Raw genomic sequence first — 19889 nt, forward strand, 5'->3', positions numbered from 1 at the left:
GGCGGGACTGGTGGGGCTCGCTGTCTGGCGGGCGGGGGGCGGACTGGTGGGGCTCGCTGGCGGGCGGGACTCGCTGTGGGGCGGGACTGGTGGGGCTCGCTGACTGGCGGGCGGGGGGCGGACTGGTGGGGCTCGCTGGCGGGCGGGCGGGACTCGCTGTGGGGCGGGACTGGTGGGGCTCGCTGTCTAGCGGGCGGGGGGCGGACTGGTGGGGCTCGCTGTCTGGCGGGCGGGGGGCGGACTGGTGGGGCTCGCTGGCGGGCGGGCGGGACTCGCTGACTGGCGGGCGGGGGGCGGGACTCGCTGTGGGGCGGGACTGGTGGGGCTCGCTGTCTGGCGGGCGGGGGGCGGACTGGTGGGGCTCGCTGTCTGGCGGGCGGGGGACGGACTGGTGGGGCTCGCTGTCTGGCGGGCGGGGGGCGGACTGGTGGGGCTCGCTGTCTGGCGGGCGGGGGGCGGACTGGTGGGGCTCGCTGTCTGGCGGGCGAGGGGCGGACTGGTGGGGCTCGCTGGCGGGCGGGCGGGACTCGCTGTGGGGCGGGACTGGTGGGGCTCGCTGTCTGGCGGGCGGGACTCGCTGTGGGGCGGGACTGGTGGGGCTCGCTGGCGGGCGGGACTCGCTGTGGGGCGGGACCGGCGGGCGGGACTCGCTGACTGGCGGGCGGGACTCGCTGTGGGGCGGGACTGGTGGGGCTCGCTGACTGGCGGGCGGGGGGCGGACTGGTGGGGCTCGCTGGCGGGCGGGCGGGACTCGCTGTGGGGCGGGACTGGTGGGGCTCGCTGTCTGGCGGGCGGGGGGCGGACTCGTGGGGCTCGCTGGCGGGGCTCGCTGACTGGCGGGTGGCAGGGAGAGCACTGGTAGGGCTCACTTGTCCGATATCTGCTGTCCAAGTCCATATACAGCACCCATCGCTGTGGGGTGGAGCAGTGATACCTGGGCCAAGGTGGGGGAATGGTGCTGGTGAACAAGGAGCGGGTAGATGGGTTCCCCAGGGACCTGGAGTGCAGCGAGAGGGAGGGAAATGGGCCAGACTAGAGGGTCTGATGGTGGAGGGTCATCGGCAGAGGGGCACCCATTCCCTGTCTGCATTAGAGAAATTTCCACTGGATTAAGCTGTGTTGGTGTGAGCCTGCTTTACATCAGCGTAGCACTTCCTCATTCGGGGCTTACACCAGTGCAGTTACCATGACAGCGACTCAAATTCAGCCTAGATGGGATTTGAAGGGTTTAAAAATGTCAAATGTGCATACAGCAAAATTAATGGGGGAGTGGGGTTTGAGGCAGTGAGACGGGCTGGGGCAGCTGCTGTAGTTGTGAAGCTAGTAAAATGCTGTGCAGAGATGGCAGGTGGTAGTCAAGGGCCGAGTGGGAGCAGAGCAGGCTGGATAATCGGAAAGAGAAGCAATAGCGATCGCCTCATTAAAATCACATTTGTAAAAAACAAAACCAGCATCCAGGGTCTTATTACTGCAACCCTTGCCCTCCTTTCCCTCCTCATTGAGTGAAAGCAACAAACATTGCGTCTACCCCCAGTCCTGCAGGTACCTGTGCAGCTTTATGACTGTTGGGAGCAGCTCTATTGTAGGGAATGGGGCTACACATTTTAAGTAAAGGCACCCTGGTGTAAGCAAACCTTATTGAATTAAACTCGCAGTCCCCTCTTTGAATGGTTAGGCTCGGAGGGGGAAACTGAGGCACACAGTGCAATGCCTTGGTCAAGGTCACACAGCCTGTCTATAGCAGAGGCTGAAGTAAAACCCCACCTGACACCCAGGCCTGTGAAGCAGCCACAGCCCTCTCCTGGGAATATGCAACGAGACACTCACTCTTCTTTTCAGGAAGCGGAGTGGGTGGAAAAGGAGGAATTTGCTTCCAGTTATTTTGCTGCTGATCTTGCTGAAAAATCTCCTGCTAATTTCAGTGGGGGCTGAATTTGTGAGCCTGGGATTAAATTATTTTTTTGCTTCCTCTCTACTAGGAACCAGTCGGTAATTTCAACCCTCTTGTAGCCAGCAGTGGATTGACTGAAACCTTCACCAATGAGATCAGCAGCTGCTTGAGCTCACCAGTGAGTGGAAACTAGAGGCAGAGCTCTGCTCTCTTGCCAGTTTGAGACTTCTACAGTAAGAGGTGCATTTGGGAGCTGCGGGGAAGTTGGTGCACTGGCAGATGGCTGCACTACTTGGCACTGGCAGCTGGTTGCGTTTGGTGCTCTCTCTCTGCGCCTGGCCTTTTGTTGATGGTGAGTACTGGCCACTCGGGGGCTGGAGGGTGCCCCAGTGCTTGCATTGGGTCGGCACCTTTTCCAGTAAGCTTGCAAAGCTGGACTGTGCTGACCTGACAAGAAAGCATTTAATATGCACATTGAGCTGCCTGTTCAAAGTCTTGTGCTCTGATGCAGCAGCTAGCCTTGTGCTCAGATACTCTGTTGGCCTTAAATAAAGGCATGGGGAGGGGGTTAAAAAAAATCTTCTTGAGTGCTTCCCTTTGGGGTGAATTTGTGATTATTATTCTTTGTATTCTCCTCGCTCTGCTTTATTTGCTGTCGTGGAGACCTGCCAAACCTGTCAGGTTTTTAGTCTATTTATAAATTCCCATTTTCACTTCTATATTCTGCAAAGCAGTGGCAATCCGGCTCAGGAGGATCTCTCGGCACATGATCCAGGGTTTCTGAATGCCTTGTGCTTTTAATTTTTTTCCCCTGTGTCTTGGCTTTGAAAGCAGTGAGCGAGCCAAAGAAAAATATAATGCAACATCCTCTTGCCCTGAGATGTGATCCCTGCAGGTCACAGCTGAGGTGGGAGAATCTTGCACTGCTGCTGCCTTTGTTTGGGGGCTAGAGGGAAGAGTTTTGTCCATTAGAGCACCGTTAATCAGCCCCAAAACTCATGCAAAGAGATTTGGAAAGGAAGATGGAGGGAATGCAGGATTGAGGGGCAGCCAGCAGGTAAATAAGGGGAGACTACAGCAGTTAAAAAATTGAGAAAGCAAAGGAGAAGATCCCAGAGGGGCGGTTGCTCCGCTGGATTCTAGAAACTACCTTTGTTCAGTTTGGAGGCACTTTCCAAAGGGCTAGCAGCCTGTTTTTATGTCACACTGTGGAGGAGTCTTGTGATGGGTCCAAAGCTGCTCGCACAAATTCATTTTCTGGCCGCGGCTGGGGGATTTGGTTAGTGTTGCTTAGTTCATGGAAGGTTAGCAGAAGTGCTGCTGCAGGATGTCAGAATGCTCTCAACAGTACAGAGGGTTAGGGCTCCAGCTGGACAGGTGCTGAACACTGACCGCTCCTGTTGATGTAGGCAAGAGCTGTGGGTGCTCAGCACCTCTCAGGATAAGGCCCTTATTTGTCATTCACCCTTGTACCCTCCCATCCCGTCCTCTGAACACTGTAGTAATTAACAACTCCCACTGACAAGGCACTTTATATCCAAGGATCTCGGAGCGCTTTAAGCCTCATGGTGCCCTTGAGAGGCAGGTTAATAAGGATCATTTCCCAGATTGTACAGATGGGGAAACTGAGGCACAGAACAATGAAGCGACGTGCCCGAGGACTCGCAGCCAGTTAGTGGCAAAGCCAGGAATAGAACCCACATCCCCAGGCTCCCCTGCTCCAGCCGCTAGACACCTCCCCGCTAAGTGACACTGCAACCCTCAAGAGGTGTCTGTGGTTGCAAGGGAAGGGGGTTTCCGTAGTGCTAGCATCAGTGCGTCCATGTGGATCAGTCTTCTGGGCTGCTAGAGCAGTTTGACCCTTTGGGGCTTTTGTCAATGTCTTTTTTCATTCACTTCAGCCTCTCACAAAGAGATCACAACCAAGCCCAGGTGTGGTGGGCTAAAGCTGTCCTCTCCTTTTAATTTAGATGGTGAATTGGATTGCTAGAGCATATTCTATGCTTCACCTGCATTAACCGCGCCTCCCAACTCCCTTGTGCCATGGTCAAGTGTTATTCCCATTTACTATTGGAGGGGAAACTGAGGCAGAGAAAGGGTAAGGGCAGTGTGTTTGAAAAGGGACTGGTGATTTTTGGGCACCCAACTTGACACACCTCCAGGGTCCTGATGTCCACTGGTGCTAAGCACCAGCAGCTCCATTGACTTCATCTGGAGCTGTGGGTGCTCAAGGAACTTGGGAAATCCGGCCCAGGGTGCCTCAAACTGCAAAAATTGGGGGTACCCAGAAGTCAATGGATGTCGGTGAAAATGCTGGTCTAAGTGAGCCTCCCAGGATCACACAGGGTGTCAGTGCAACAGAACCCACGTGTCCCGCTGCCCATGCTCCTGCTGTAACTGCTAGCCAGCACTCCCTTCCCAAGATGTAAAAGAGCCATCCTGAGTCTTCAAAGCCTCTTTCAGGAAGTGCTGATTCAAACTACAGGTGAAGGGGCCATCTCAGTGGGAGACCATCACCCCTGCCCTGGCTCAGTTGGAGCAGAGAAAAAGAGGACACACCTTTAAGAGGCTCTCAGGAGATCCAGCATAACTCTGACAGCTTCTGTGCCATAGCAAATTCAGCATTAAGCTTTCCACCCACTGCTTGTCAATGGGTCCCTAATTGCTTCCGTGGGAAATAAGTGGCTCCAGAATTAGTCGCGGAGGCAGGACATTTGGAGCTCTTAATTAAAGCACTTCTATGGCAGCGCCTTGGGATTCAGCTAATGATCGTTGTGCATCTGCTGTGCCCGGAACGCAGCCGTGTTAAGCCTGCTGGAGTTTTGCGGACCATTTTGTCAGGTGGCATGTGTTAGGCACTGAAAAAGGGACCTCATCGCGCCAGGATTGGGAGCACTTTGTCCTGACTGGCCAGGTAGCCATTCCCCAACCCTTTTATTAGGGGTACTGTTACAAAGCCTGTTTGTTTGGAGGCGACGTAATACACATGGGACATTTGCAGGAGCAGAATTGGCACCAAGCATTGTTCCAGAGAGTGGCATCAATAGATCTTTTCATGATCCTGAATGCAATCATAGCTTCTGTGGGGCAGCCTTCGCTGGGGTATGGCATTGAGGTGGCTTAAGAAAATTATGGAGAAGGGGTTGGAAAAAGGGCCCGTGATGTATTTTCACAAGCACCGGGGTGTACGTGCAGGTGTCCTGGCCAAATTACACCAGGAGTCATTTCAATTCTGCCTCCCTGAAACATCCCTTGTGATTTCAGTGGAATGCCATATGCTTGGCTTCCTGCTCTAAACAGTTACGCAGCATTGCTGTGCGCTGTTGAACAGCTCCCTCCGCACACACGCACACCAGAACTGGCTGCATCAGAGTGGCAGGTGAATTGTGCCTTGTATATTCAGCCGCTATTAGATGAAAGGTGCTGTATAGATGAAATGTTATATAACCTGTTGCTTCTCTCATCCCCATTGAGAAGAGCTATTTTCACAGCAGCGTGATTGTGAATTTAGTTTTAAATATCACCAAGGAATTTCCCAAGAGCTTTTCCATTTTCCCCCCTTGTCTATTTTTTGTCTTTTTAAATACGCAGGGTTACGCATCCATGAATATTTATATTTCCAAGTGCTGAGTCCCAGAGATATCCGCTACATCTTCACTGCTACTCCGGCCAAAGATTTTGGAGGCGTGTTTGTAAGTATGACGATCAGATATGTATTAGACCTTTCATTTCTAGATTTTTCTCAACAGCAACTAGTGGATTTGAAACCTGATCTTCATGTGGTCGTTTCTTACATTTGTTGCCCCTTAGAAACAGCGGGCCAGATTCTGAGTTCAGTTACATCAGTGTCAATTATTGAAACTGGTGGGGTTGCTCTGATTTACACTCCTGTAAGAGAGCTCCGAGTCTGGCCCGAAGTGTGCAGATTGAACTTTGGAATTTGCCAAGGAATTCTGATGAAGCTACTCCAAAATCTCTGTGATCCATTTACCTTCCCTTGGGAACACTGCAGTTCCTGCTCAATCTGGGACATGCAAAACAAATGAGTTCCTATGTTAACATGGTCCGAAAAGCAGATCCATGTGTAAGAAAAATGCTGGAACTGCTTAAGAAGTTATTTCTGCGAGATAGATTGGGGTGTGGGTGGCCAGGAATCTATCCAGCCTTGTGCAGTTCAGTCTCTGTGTGATTTTGCCTGGGAGAGATTTGGGAGGGTATCAGTGCTATGCTGTGTGAGCTGCTCTCCCTGTCTGCCTAATCTTGTGTGAGATGCCTGGCCCGTAACTGACTGGCTAAGTGCCAGAATTATAAATTGTTGTTATACTAACTGCAGAGACATCTGTGCAAGCAATTTGCATTTCTGAAATCCCTCATAGATGCAGATGACCTATTACAAATCTCCAACAAGCAATTACCAGTGCTACCTATGTACTAGTTAGTAGTAACACATTTTAGCCTCAAAGTGTCTTGCAAATGTTAACTGTATAACCATCACAACACCACTGCAAGGTAGGTAGATATTTTTAATCCCCATTTTACAGACTGGGGAAACTGAGGCAGGCGACTTAAGTGATTTGCCGAAGACCACACAGCAGGACAGTGTTAGAGGCAGGCTTTAATTTCAAGAGTTCGTGGCTCCTAGGCCGATGCTCAGTCCATGAGATCACAAGTTTCTAGCTCCAAGTCCTGTGATTAGACCCTACCTCTGAGCTTCTAGGCCCAGATCCTGAAAGCTATTTAGGCTCCTAACTTCCATTTAAATCAATGAGCATTAGGAGCATAATTACTTTTGAAGATCTGGACCCTAGATTCTCTTTATACTAGAACAAAGGGATACTGCCGTATGTTGCCATTTCTCCACCATCAGCAGGGCGTCCAGCGTGGCATGGTAGAGAATGCCTCTTGTGGGATTCGGCTGAGATAAGGCCGAGGGCCTCATTCACCATTGCCCTGCACCTGGTGTGGTGCCAAGCGTGTGAGATGCTGCCGTGCTCATCTTGTCGCCGCTTTGCACAGGGCCATGGAGAATCAGGTCCAAAAGAAAGTAAGCCAGCATAGAGCAAGGATGGGCAGCTGGCAGAGTGACCCGGGCAGCTGGCAGAGTGACCCAAGCAGCCTCTGAGGGGCCGCACTGTACACAACTCCGATGGACTGACAAGCCAGCAGTGCCTGTCCACTCTGCAAACTGTGATTCAGTGACCTGCACAAATGGGACCTTGGCCCTGTAATAAAAAAAGGAGGTGAGGGGGGATGAGTTCAGTAAGAAACACGTGAACAGACCTGCCTGAAGCTGCAGGCTGGGCAAATCCAGCAAGAGGCATTTCTCTACCATGCACAGCATCTGGGACAGCCCTCACAGGCCAGGGAGATCAAAGACAGGGAGCTACATTATCTGGTTATGGACACGTACACCATGAACATGAGTTCACGGTGAGACACTCACGTCCAATCCTGGATCCCTAAGAACAACTGCAGGAAGGACCTGCCTTAGACAGGACCTCCCTGTAATTCCCTGCCTGGTCTCCCACAGGACTAATGAAACTGTGAGCCTCCCACACTGGAGCTGAACCACACGCAGCAAGGAGAGGGAGTGCCATCCAGGGCTTAGAGCCCAGAACTGCAAGTCAAGAGACCTAAGTACTGTTCCCTGCTCTGCCACGGACTCACTGTGTGTCTCTGGGCGTGTGATGGAACTGCTCTGTGCCTCAGTTTCCCCATCTGTAAAATGAGGGTAATAAGCATTGCCTACCTGCCATGGTTGTGGGGGTTGAGGAATAGTTGGCAGAAAGGTGCAATGGCAAGGAAGAGGAAAGAGGAAGTACTAGCTAATACATTGTACTCAAACTCCTCTGATAGCTCCATGAGGTTTTGCAGGGTTTAATATTAGACCCTTAGGTGCTATAGACCTGCAAAGTATATAGGAGTCTAGCAATAACAAGGCTAGATCTGACTGTCTTTGTAGTTTTCTTCGGTTTAGTTAGGGCAGGAGGGTGAGAACTGTTGTATGAAGCTGGCCTTAACCAGAACAAAGAGAGCCTGTTGCTGCAGACCCCAGAATAGATCTAAGTTAGCAAACCTAGCTGCTCCCCCTGCCCCAAGTGTTGCCCCCTGCCGTTACTCCCAGTCTGCTTCTTTCCTTTCCTCTCCGAGAACACAAGATATGAGCAGATACACCTGGTCCCGGCAGACCCTCCAGAGGCATGCGGGGAGCTAAACAATGGAGTCTTCATCCAAGATCAGATCGCCCTGGTGGAGCGTGGGTAGGTTTGATGACAGATCTGTTTTACCGATGGAGGGGGGGAGCTATTTATAGTGTGATTCTAGAACAGTGGCGTGCAGGGCGTGGGCGGGTTGGTTTTTTTCCACCAACGAGATCGGGCGAATGAAATCTGGCACGTCGCAGAGCACCTGCCTGGGGAACGGTCCCGTGGAGATTTTGGCTCCTGTTCATTTTTATCATAGTCCTCTGACAGCAGAGGCTCCTCTGCCTGGAGAATATTACTGAGGTATTACTGTACTGCTGGCATTATTGCTACGTAGCTATGCCAGTAAAGCTCCTCGTGGGGACAGTCTTCTCCTGGGATGGTGAGTCCACCTGGGGAGCTGTGTACGCTGGTCGTTTTTTCCTTGTAGACAAAACCTGAAACGTGATTAGTCTCCCGTCCCCTGTTACTTTCTAGTCTGACAAAACTGACTCCATCGTCAGCTTTCCCCTCTGCCGTATGTCTGTACAGAGAGGTCCCGGAAGGAAGGCAGCTACTGCTGTTTAATATAAAGGAAACAGGCCAGTCATGTACTCCTTCCCCAGGGAATCCTCTGACAGCTCTGAGGTTCATCTTGGGCAGTGTTTGGGGCATCACCCTTTCTCATGAGACATTTAGGGGGCTGTGGAAGGGGCCCAGGTGAGCCTCCCAGCCCCACAGACGAGGGGGTGGGTCTGCTGAAAAGGAAACCTCCCAGCTCAATCGGAGCTGGAGACGTCTGGCATGGGACTGCTGTCGCTTACTCAATAGCAGACGCTGAGGGGACTAATGTAGCTTCAGGAATTGTTAATGCCCTCCTGGATTTCCTCGAGGAAACTGAGCAGGGAACAATGCTGCCCCCCAACTCCACTCCTCCCGGGCCCTGCTGCCAAGGTCCTGCCTCCTCGCAGTGGGCCCAGTGCTGCAAGGCATCACGCTGGGGGAATTCAGCCCCACAGCGGCCTCTCTGCTCATGCAGAATCTTAGCTCCGGCATTCTGAGAGCAGCTATGTGGTCTAGCAGCCAGGAGCCTGGAGAGGCCCTACTCACTGAGACCATTTTCCTAAAGCATCCAGCTTTCCCCTGGCGATTGGGGCTTGGTTAGAGGAGGCTGAAGCCTCCTGGCTAATAACCACAGAACAGGTACAGTGTGGGCACTGCCAGGGCCAGCCAGCTCTACCCTGCCCACCACCGCCCCAGTTCCGAGTTGCAGGGATGCATTCCCAAGCAGAGAAGGGAAGGACCCATTCGGTCTTGGCCTCGCTGCTGAGACTTTGGGGGTCTGTCCACACTGCAGCCAGGCAGCTAGCAGCAGCTGCTGCGGCATGTCTGCTGTTTCTAGCTGGTTAGCTCACTCGAAGCCAGCTCGGCATGCCCACGCGTGCTGCAGTCACACCTCCGATTGTGTGTAGGTGGACTGTGCAAGGGCACTGATTATGCTGGATCAGCGGTTTTTGCGACAAGAGCACCTGCTCCGTGGGAGTGAGACCACCTGCTCCCTGCCCGCTGGTCAGCAAGCAGCTATCTCCCAGGCACTGTTAGCAAAGGAGTCTGCGCTCCCAAGCAGAAGCCAGCAGGGCTGTGCCAGTGGAGGATTGCCGGGCAAGTGTCAGTGTTAGGACAACGTCCCAGACAGGCCGGCGATCACAGCTGGTGCTGAGTGAAGGGGGCCAAGACAAGCCAGCAGAGTCGCTCACTTGCTCTTGCGGTGGAGTGTTACCCTACGAGCACTGGAGAGTGTAGCTGAGGTGCACTGAAGACCGAGAAAGTAAAAGAAGAGAATTAGGGGAGATGCTTTCATAGATCCCAAGTGCAGAAGGGACTGTAGTCTGTCCCTCTGCATAACACAGGCCAGAGACCTGCCCCACACGAATTCCTAGGGCAGAGCTTTTAGACTAATTTGATTTAAAACCAGCCAGTGACGGTGAATCCACCGTGACCCTTGGTAAGTTGTTCCAATGGTTAATTACTACATTTGCTCAGACAGTAATATTAATGAGGCCCGGTCCGAGCACAGGCCTGGAAGCCAGGTGCTGCAGAATCCTAAACCCAGCTCTGACACAGATTCCTTCTGCATCCTGGGGCAAATCACTGCACTGCTCTGCCTCAGTTTTCTCACCTGCTCCCTCACTGATGTTTCCTGGGTGTCGGGATAATGTTGGTGAAGCAAAGATAGAGAAGTGCCTATTATTATTATGAACAATAAAAATCCTATGGTTAAAATGGGCCATTCGCTTCCTATTCCCCCACTCAGACATAAGTGTGGCCCTTTTCACCCTTCACTTCTGCGGGTGGCGATTGTATGAAGCACACGAAGCGCGTCAGCTGGGAAGGGGTGATGTCTTTGAAGGGGGAGACATAGGCATTGCGCTGTGCAGACAGCTGGCCGAGCGGGTCTCTGAGACACAGTGTTATGTTCTGCCGCAGGGGTTGTTCCTTCTTGTCGAAGACGCGCGTCGTCCAGGAGCACGGCGGGAGGGCAGTGATTATCGCCGATAATGCGTACGACAACGACAGCTTCTACGTCGAAATGATCCAGGACAGCACAAGGCTGACGGCGGACATTCCTGCTCTCTTCCTCCTGGGCAGGGATGGGTAGGTGCCTTTCCCCAACATGCACACACACCTGTATCTTCACAGATTGTGCCGCCCCGTTGTACCATGCAGCCCCATTGAAGTCAGTCTGGTTGTGTGGATGAAATGAAGGATCGCACTGGCACCTTTGTTTCCGGCACCTCAGATGTTCTCCAGATCTTTAATGTCCATGGGCTCTGGCCAGCCATGGAGAGGGAAGTGCTCCCTTTATCGGCAGCATGTTAATGTAGAATAAATGATAAAGCTAGCACTTACAGCAGAGATCATAAACTGCAGGCCATAGCCTGTGTCTCTGCAGGGCTGGCCCAGTGCTGATGAGCCACCGTGGCCCTCCACTCAGCCATCCCTGTTCATCCAGCAAGCAAGAGGCATCTGCAATCACACTTGGCTGCCTGGCTTGATTCTTAAGCATGGAAATTGTTTAGGCAGCTTATGTGCAGCGCTCACTCTCCTGGCAAGTTGCCAGGGCAGCCGTCCGTCAGAAAGTTCCGGCTTCCCCTGTTGAAGGCCAGACTCTACAAGGTGCTGAGTATCCCATGGGAAGGGCTAAGTGACTTCACTTCCCTCCGAGATCAGTGGGAGCTAAGGGTGCTCAGCACCTCCCAGAATCAGGCCCTGTCAGTGAGACCCTTAGTGGAGTCAGTTGTATTTGTTCTGTGGGGTTGAGTTGGTCTTGACCTTGCACTCTTGGGTTGGCTCCAGAGCGCGTCTAAGGACTAAGCACCTCTTTCCTGATTCACTCCGTCAAGATGCGTGTGTGTGTGTGTCTAGGTACATGATCCGACGCTCCTTGGAACAGCACGGACTCCCTTGGGCCATCATCTCCATCCCTGTCAACGTTACCAGCATCCCAGCCTATGAAACGATGCAGCCTCCATGGACCTTCTGGTAGTGGGGAGAGAAAGGGAAGGTCTTGGAGCCTTCTGGATGGATTTGTTGAAGGGATTGGCCTTGAAGAACAGCCCCTGCCTGCCCCAAAACTCCACAATCCAAACTCACTGGGTGATTCCCACTGGAATTATTGTGTTGCAGCTGGTAGCCAGCTAAACTCCGACATCATCATATCATTCACCGTCACTGCCGGATGACTTCCTTAGTAACTATTTCCGGGCAGGGAGGCAGACGCCCCAGAGTCCGAGAGGCCAGAGCGTGCTAGAGAAGCATTTTGAGGAGCTGTCAGATAGCATTGCATTGCAAACAATGTCAGGTGTGCACGGCCAATCTCAAGCGAAATGGTAACGTGTGGATAAAGCGTAAAGAGGGGAAAGAGCAATGCACAGGGGATCATCCTGGGCTAACAGGACCCACCAGGTTGGCCAGAGGTTTATATTTTGTAGCTGAGTGGAGCCAGAAGTGTAAACTCAGGCAAGACGAGGGTGCCTGGAGGAGAGAGGAAGTGGCTCTGTGTGGGTTTGTCTTTTTCAGAGATGGGGCTCAGAAGAGAGAGATCCCTCCCATTGAAATCAATGGGAGTTAGGCACCTAAATCTCTGGGAGGATCTGGGCTCGGACTCCGTCACGTCAAAGGGAACGAGGCTGCTGGAGCCTGAGGCTGGGCTGGAGACAGCCCATAACCACAAGCGGATACAGGAACGTAAAGGTCCAAATCAACTGCATGGGCCAGATTCACCTCTGGCCTAAGCCAGCACAACCCCACTGGCTTCACCAGAGCACGAGCCTGACACGTTCCCTGGCAACTGCAAGGTGACGGGAGCCTCTAATACCTTATACTGTTCAAAGGCCTGATCCTGTTCCCTTCACTTCAGTCAGGTCCCAAGTCTTTGGATCTGGCCCTTGGACCATGATTCCCAGTGGAGGCAGGAGCGCAGCGGTTTAATGCGACGTGGGCGAAGCTAGCCCTGGATTTGGAATGTTTTGTGGCGGGCCAGAGCAGGGTGGGGCTGGCCAGGGCAGGAGGGTCGTAAAGTTCCCAGCTGGGTTCAGATCTTGACCCCTTTTACGCCCCTAATGCTGAGGTTGTTCCGAGCCAGGGTCTCAGCTCAGGCCCAGCTCTGCTTCTGACCCTTGGGAAGCTTTAACACGCGGCTGTTCTGAGTTAAGGCTTGGCCAGGTTCTAGGGGCTTGGGGCCGTACGCTAGAGGGCGTGGGGTCAGGGAGCCCCAAGGCTGCCTGGCTGATGCGGGGGCAGTGCTGGGTGTAGGACCAATCTAGACCAGTTTGGCTTTGCCCCTGGCTGGACCCCCTATGCCTTCCCCCAGCTAGCTCTGCCTCAGACATGAGGCCAGCAAGGGGGGAAGGGAGCAAAGAGGAATGAGCAGAGAGCTCAGTGCATGGAGGCTGTTTGGAGTGGGTTGGGGAGGATGTGGGCTGCTGGGGATGAGGAGAAGGAAGGAGCTATAATTAGCAACGGGGAGGATGGTGGAGGCCCTTGGGAATGGAGGAGGGAGATGGGGCAGCCTTAACTCTCCCCCCCCCGGCCCTGGAACCCAGTGTACATGACACTCCCATGGATCGGAGCCTTGTCATCGTCTCTTGAATGCTGCAGTCAGGATTCATTCGTGGCCACATGATTTGAAGCCCAGCCTTCTGCAAGATCCTGTAGCCCAGAGGCTGTTGCAGCAGAGGGAGCCCAGATCACTGGCATGTTCCAGGCTTGATGCACTGGGAAAGTCCCCATCAGACAGCAGGTTCCACTGACCCAGGACACACTCAGGCCCAGTGCTGCTTGCCCTGCACTCCTGTTAGCTGAAGGTGGCTGAATGGCACTAGGGCTGTGTGGGTCTTGGCCTGGTTCAGCCTGGCTGCAGCTTTCAGTTCCTCCATCGCTGTCACCCAGGCAGGGAGCGTGTGAACTGCAGCCCCACTCCCTGCTAACTTGTTCCTTCCATGCTGCTGCCGGCGCTGGGCAGGCAGATCCCACTAGATCATGCCCCCTCCAGCTCCCAGGACCTGTCTGACACCACAGCTGCCAGCTGGCGTTTGCCTTCATGCTGTCGGGGCTATATTCATTTGTAACATGAACCTCTTCTTTAATCTCTCTAATAAAGCCTGAAGCTCTCAGCCGTCTGGTTTCTTGACCTCCCATGAGTGGGTGTATAGAGATTTATAACTGGGCAAAATAACATCAATTGAGGCACGTTTGGAGCTGTGACAATGCAAGGCTCCGTGCTTAGGTCGTTCCAGATTTGCTCGACAGGGCTGGGGAAGGAATGGCTGCTGCTGAGATGTATTTTTTATGGGGAGTGCTGCATTTGTAGGGTCAGTGCCTGTTCCAGGGGCGGCTTTGCTCCGAGCCCAGAGGACCAAAAGGTCAGGAGAACAACCGTCCTCCCTGCCCTGCTCGCCCCAGCGCTGAGGCTTTAGGTGCCGACAGAGAAGGTGAACGAGCCACGGGTATGTCTAAGTTTACTGTCTCTTTGCTGTTAGCACAGTGATTTGCTTTCGCACACCCTTCACCACGAGAGTCACAGAGTTGTGTGCAACTTTCCACCAACAGGGTGTGATGTCAGGGCTGGACTGGCAGGAACGAAGGCCAGGCAGGGCTGGGTCACAGCGGCAGTAGTGTGTCCTTCACCCAGCACTCAGCCCCACCCCTCTCCTGGAAGGGCCGACTCTGGGATAAGGGGAGGACGTGTCTGTTCCACAGCTGCGGGTAAGAACCCTGATGTGGTCAGCTGGCCACTTGGAACTGGAATAAGATAATCAATTGCTTTCACAAAGCCCACCAACCATCAGATGGCAACTTCCAGTCACTACTAGCCTGGGCTTGCTTTAAACTAGACCATCCCTGACAGGTGTCTCTCTAACCTGTTCTTACCTAAATCACCCCTGCTGCAGATAAAGCTGATTACTTCCTGCCCTAGCATCACAAGGGCCCTAACAAATTCATGCCGTGAAAAACGCATCACAGACCGTGAAATCTGGTCTCCCCCGTGAAATCTGGCTATGGTAGGGGGGTCACTGTATTGCCACCCTTACTCCTAGGTTGCCTTTAGAGCTGGGTGGCTGCTGGCCGGGTGGCCAGCTCTGAAGGCAGCGCTGCCATTCGCACCAGCGCAGAACTAAGGATGGCAATACCATGGCTCCCCTATAATAGCCTTGCGACCCTTCCCTTTTGGATCAGGACCCCCACGGTTCTGACACTGTGACATTTCAGATTTTAAAATCTGAAACTATGAAATTTAAGAGTTTTTAAAGCCTCTGACCGTATTTACCAAACCACTCGCAAACGTGGAGAACAAGTGATCACCATCCATGTTTAATTCAAAGAAACAGGCCCAGCCCCAGGTCTTACCACTATCATTTTATTGAGGTCACCGAAGGGCACGATGCCACAGGGATGGCAGTGGGACGGGTGACAAGGACCAGGTGCAGCGCTTTATGGGCTGATATCGTTGGAGAGGGAGGATGTGCCCATCTTGGCTTCGCAAGTTCCCCTAGATCTTACCACCAAAAGGACAGACTGAAACGGACAGAAGAAACAGTTCCACAAAGTTCAAATGCTGTGGGAAGCTTGCAGAGTCCAAATCAGCGGGGGTTATCGTGGTTTGATTTATTTTCATTCAGGTGGATACCAGCTCTCTCTTATCATGCATTATGTACAGACAGACACCATACCAACTGATTGAAAAGCTCTATTGACTTCAGTCTCACCACACCTGCATCAGTGTGAACACAGTGATTATAGAAGGTGGGGTGTGCAGTAGCCCCTCTCTATGGGGTAGGGTTGCCAACTCTCCCAGTTTCGCTGGGGGTCTCCTGGAATCGGGCTCTATCTCTTGGAGGCTACTAAAACCAAACTGGGAGATTTCAGGCCACTAAAAGTCCGGCAGCACAGCAGGGCCAAGGCAGGCTCCTTGCCTGCCCTGGCCCCGCGCCACTCCTGGAAGCGGCCAGCACGTCCCTGTGGTCCTGGGGGGCGGGAGGGGCAGGGAGTCTCCATGCACCGCCCCCACCCCCAAAGCTCCCATTGACTGGGAATGGCAGCCAATGGGAACTGTGGGGGTGGTGCCTGCAGGCGGGGGCAATGCAGCACCTCCTGCCCGCCACAGGGACGTACCAGCCGCAGCGCAGGGCCGGGGCAGGCAAGGAGCCTGCCTTAGCTCTATTGTGCTGCTAACTGGAAGCAGCCGGAGCCCTCACTCCCTCCTGCACCCCAAACCCCTGCCCCAGCCCTGAGCCCCCTCCTGCATCCAAACTCCCTCCCAGAGCCTGCACCCCTGCCCCAGCCCTGAGCCCCCTCCTGTACCCAAACTCCCTCCCAGAGCCCACACCCCCTCCTGCACTCCAACCTCCTGCCTCAGCCCTGAGCCCCCTCCTTTGTCCAAACTCCCCCCCAGAGCCTGCACCCCTGCCCCAGCCCTGAGCCCCCTCCTGTACCCAAACTCCCTCCCAGAGCCTGCACTCCAACCTCCTGCCTCAGCCCTGAGCCCCCTCCTTTATCCAAACTCCCCCCCAGAGCTTGCATCCTGTACCCCAACCCCCTTCCCCAATCCTGAACCCCCTCCTGTACCCAAACTCCCTCCCAGAGCCCACACCCCCTCCTGCACTCCAACCTCCTGCCTCAGCCCTGAGCCCCCTCCTTTGTCCAAACTCCCCCCCAGAGCCTGCACCCCTGCCCCAGCCCTGAGCCCCCTCCTGTACCCAAACTCCCTCCCAGAGCCTGCACGCCAACCTCCTGCCTCAGCCCTGAGCCCCCTCCTTTATCCAAACTCCCCCCCAGAGCTTGCATCCTGTACCCCAACCCCCTTCCCCAATCCTGAGCCCCCTCCTGTACCCAAACTCCCTGCCTCAGCCCTGAGCCGCCTCCTGCATCCAAACTCCCTCCCAGAGCCCGCACCCCTCCTGCACCTCAACCCCCTGCCCGGAGCCCCCTTCTGCATCCAAATTCCCTCCCAAAGCCTGCACCCCTCACCCATTCCCACAGCCCAACCTCCTGCCCCAGCACAGAGCCCCCTCCCACACCTTGAACCCCTCATTTCTGGCCCCACCCCAGAGTCCACACACACACCCCTGCCGGAGCCCTCACCCCCTCCTTCATCCCAACCCCCTGCCTCAGCCCGGTGAATGAGAGTGGGGGAGAGTGAGCAACGGAGGGAGGGGGGATGGAGTGAGCGGGGCTGGGCCTCAGGGCAGGGGCAGGGCAAGGCTGTGGGTTTGTGTGATTAGACGGTTGGCAACCCTAATCTGGAGACATGTCTGGCTACAGTCCACGGGGGAGGACGTCCCAAGCCCTGAACCAGGAACCTGCGAGGAGGGGGGCTGATGAGGCTCATTTACCCAAGGCCGTTTGTGACCGCAGGGAAGCTGTGCAGAGCGTGGATGTGACGGGGTAGGGTGAGGTGTAGGAGAATGGCACTAGAATTCTGCTTTGCCGTGAATCGAACAATGCAGAAAATAAAAGCCAGGTGGCCAAACTGGGCGCAGATTGCAGATGACCTCAGCAAGGGCAGCCCAGCCTGGCCCACCCGCTTTTCTGTTTCAAAAAGATTAGTGGCAGCTTCCATCAAAGGCAACTACTGTTAAACAGAGCTGCTTTGCACCCCACGCTACGGCGGTTTGCTGGGGCTCATCCAGCGAAGCACCAAAACCTCCCGCGCCAAATACTCCCCGTTTTGCAAGTGGACCCAACCCAACCCCAGGCTCGGCATTCAGGCTGTTTGGGAATCTGGATCCACGGTTTGTAGCACGCACCGATCTCTGCTTACGTGAGAATATACCGATCAAATGGCTTTGCCTACCTCTCCTGAAACAAGACTGCCACTCGCCCCGTCCCAAAAGGAACGTCGGGCTGTTGGTTACAAGCACAACAGTAAGAGGAGGTGGGCCTGCTTCCCAACTCTCTCTGAACTGAAACGCGTTAACTTAAAGCCTTAGGCGGAAAGCTCGTCGTAGGGAGATGGATGTTGGCAACTTTAAAACTCAAGGTTGGCCAACAAAATATCCAAGGCAGGGCTAGCCGCAGTGCTCTGGTTCTTCAGGACACCGGCAGGCAGGGTGTATACATTCGAAAGAGGAGGGATTATTTAGAGCTGAAGCATTGCACAGGAAACCCACACGCAAGGGAATTGTGCCCGGGCATGAGAACCAAGAAGTGAAACTGACCAATATAGTGACACCGCTCAAGCTGGCCTGCAAAAAGGAAGCCGCATAAATGGAGACAAGGCTTGGGGGGTGGTGGTTGTTAAATCTCCCATTTTACGTTTTGGTTTTTTTAAACACCTCATTCGTCACAGATAGGGCTTTCCTGCAATATCATTTTCATCTGGATAGTGTTGTCACTGTAATTCACATCTAGCCTGATCACTTTGGTTAGCAGGTCTTTGTTCAACCACAATTCCTTGCTCTCAGATGTAACATTTTTCTTCTACAGGTGGGACCTTGTTTGAGATCCTTGCACCATGTGGGTTTTTGGAAGACTGCTTTGCTCAAGCAATGTTCCGGAGCCATTGTAGGCCACGGTTTAACAGTCGGTCTACTCCATACCAGCGTACTCCCTTCATTCACTACAGTTCTATCATCACGGGCATTAGCACCACGTCAAATAAACATATTGCTGTATTGTTTCAAGCAAGATCAAAAATCAAAGTACAACTTCTTGTGCAGCAAGGGCTTAAGAAGGTGAAAACAAATTCTGATCTCAGCGACACCAGTGTGAATTTGGAGTAACTCCGAGGAAATCAGTGAAGCTATTCCAGATTTACACCACTGTAGGATTTGGCCTGTGATCTGCAGGCACCAAGTTTCTAGGTCAGTCTCCCAGCTCCAGGCCCGCAGAATGTAAAAGCCCTCAAAATGTGCTGTCACAAGGCTAAGATAGGTTCAACAGTCGTATTTCAAAGCTGCCTGCCTCGTAGAAGGCAGAGATATTTCTAAGCGGCTCAGTCTCTATTGCAGGGCAGGTCCTGCCCTCACAGGGGAACGGACTCCCGCATCGACTGGCATCTTCCCATCTCCGGCTCTGGTACTAGGCGGCCTGAACTCTCATCTGGATCCTTCGCCCTCCCCCCCGAGAGCTCCACGCTGCTCTGATAGGGTTTGATCTGAGAGGGGCTGAGCACTCGCAACACCCACTGGCCTGGAGAGGAGCTGTGGGCGCTGGGCACCGCTCAGACCCAGGCGGTCCCTTGGGGAGCTTACACTAGTGGGTCTAGAAGGAGCTGCCAGCTCCTTGCAGACTCAGCCTCCAGGGCTGGCTGAAGGTCACGTGATACTCCAGGACCCAGCCCTGCAGCCTTTGCACCCCTTGGAGGTCAGTGGGATAATACACACAAGGGAAGGCTGAGGATGGATCCCTCCAGCCACCCCCCAGACACAATAGAGTCGACTGTTTCTCCCTTCGCGCTCCAGGGCTGGGCTTGGCAAATCCACCTGGGGTGGGACCAGCCCCCCCTTCCTGGTCCTTTGCAGAAGAACCGGGGCCCAGGTTTTTAGAGGTATTTAGCCATTGCTGGGCTCAGCATTCCAATGCCTAGCTGATTCAGGAGCCTATGTCTCCTTGTTAAAAGGGATTTAGGCACCTAAGAGCCAAAACCGCACTGACAGTCAATAGGCTCCTAAGCGCCTAACTCCCTTCTGACAACGAGTTTTGGCGCTACAGTGCTGAGCAGAGGAATGCCTGCGGACCGTTATAACTGGCCCCAGGTGTCGAGCCCCCTGCGACAAGCTGGGTCAGGATTTCCCTTTGGGGTCCGTTCAGGAGCCCCTCACAGGCCAGCACCGCTGAGCCCGATGCCCCGGTGGGGCAGACAGACCTCCCCATGGTGAAACCCCCACAACAAAAGTACTAGGCCAACCCGCGACGGCAGCAGGAGCAGGAGCCCAAGGTAAGGAGTGTGAGACTCCACCAGCTGACTGTATCCACCCCCAGAGCTACTTAACCCTTCACCTGCTGGCACTAAGAGTATATATATCTACAACTCAAAATACTCAGCCCTGTCCAGACATGGAGCAGCTAATCCTCCCAACTCCCGCCCCGCCCCCCCGCAAGCTAGGAAAGTCTGATCATCCCCCCTCATTTTAATCTGAGAGCCAGCGAGAGTAAGTGACTTGCTCACACCGCAAGTCAGCGACAGAGCAAGGACTAGAACCCAGGAGTCCTGGCTCCCAGTCTTGTGCTGAGTCCATGAGACTACAACCTCTCTGCACAGCCACTGTCTCCACAGGGTTAAACCTCTGTTCTCCCCCCCTCCACAGCCCCGA

The 19889-nt window shown here is 54.0% G+C and overlaps 1 protein-coding gene across 6 annotated transcripts; it reads left to right on the forward strand.

Moving 5' to 3' along the window:
* Positions 1-812: 812 nt before the first annotated feature.
* PRADC1 (protease associated domain containing 1) lies at positions 813-18268 on the forward strand. 6 transcript variants are annotated; one of them, XM_073342993.1, is made up of 6 exons: positions 817-1542; positions 1980-2243; positions 5483-5583; positions 8042-8151; positions 10561-10728; positions 11500-13748. In XM_073342993.1, the coding sequence occupies exons 2-6, from the start codon at positions 2171-2173 to the stop codon at positions 11618-11620; spliced, it is 573 nt and encodes a 190-aa protein (XP_073199094.1). In that variant the 5' UTR covers positions 817-1542; positions 1980-2170; the 3' UTR covers positions 11621-13748. The 6 variants fall into 6 exon arrangements, with proteins under 6 accessions (XP_073199098.1, XP_073199097.1, XP_073199094.1 ...); XM_073342994.1 differs by having other exon boundaries at positions 817-944; XM_073342997.1 differs by lacking the exon at positions 11500-13748 and adding an exon at positions 18061-18268 and having other exon boundaries at positions 813-2243.
* Positions 18269-19889: the final 1621 nt, after the last annotated feature.

Source organism: Lepidochelys kempii, chromosome 4 (assembly GCF_965140265.1).
Source record: "Lepidochelys kempii isolate rLepKem1 chromosome 4, rLepKem1.hap2, whole genome shotgun sequence".
NCBI lineage: Eukaryota > Metazoa > Chordata > Testudines > Cheloniidae > Lepidochelys > Lepidochelys kempii.

What these genes read in the sequence shown, in the direction of transcription:
- PRADC1 (XM_073342992.1), top strand. Translation starts at nt 2,171, where the DNA reads ATGGCTGCACTACTTGGCACTGGCAGCTGGTTGCGTTTGGTGCTCTCT. An exon ending in CGCCTGGCCTTTTGTTGATG is followed by an intron (nt 2,244 to 5,482) that starts GTGAGTACTGGC and finishes TTAAATACGCAG; the next exon opens with GGTTACGCATCCATGAATAT. An exon ending in TTCCTCCTGGGCAGGGATGG is followed by an intron (nt 10,729 to 11,499) that starts GTAGGTGCCTTT and finishes GTGTGTGTCTAG; the next exon opens with GTACATGATCCGACGCTCCT.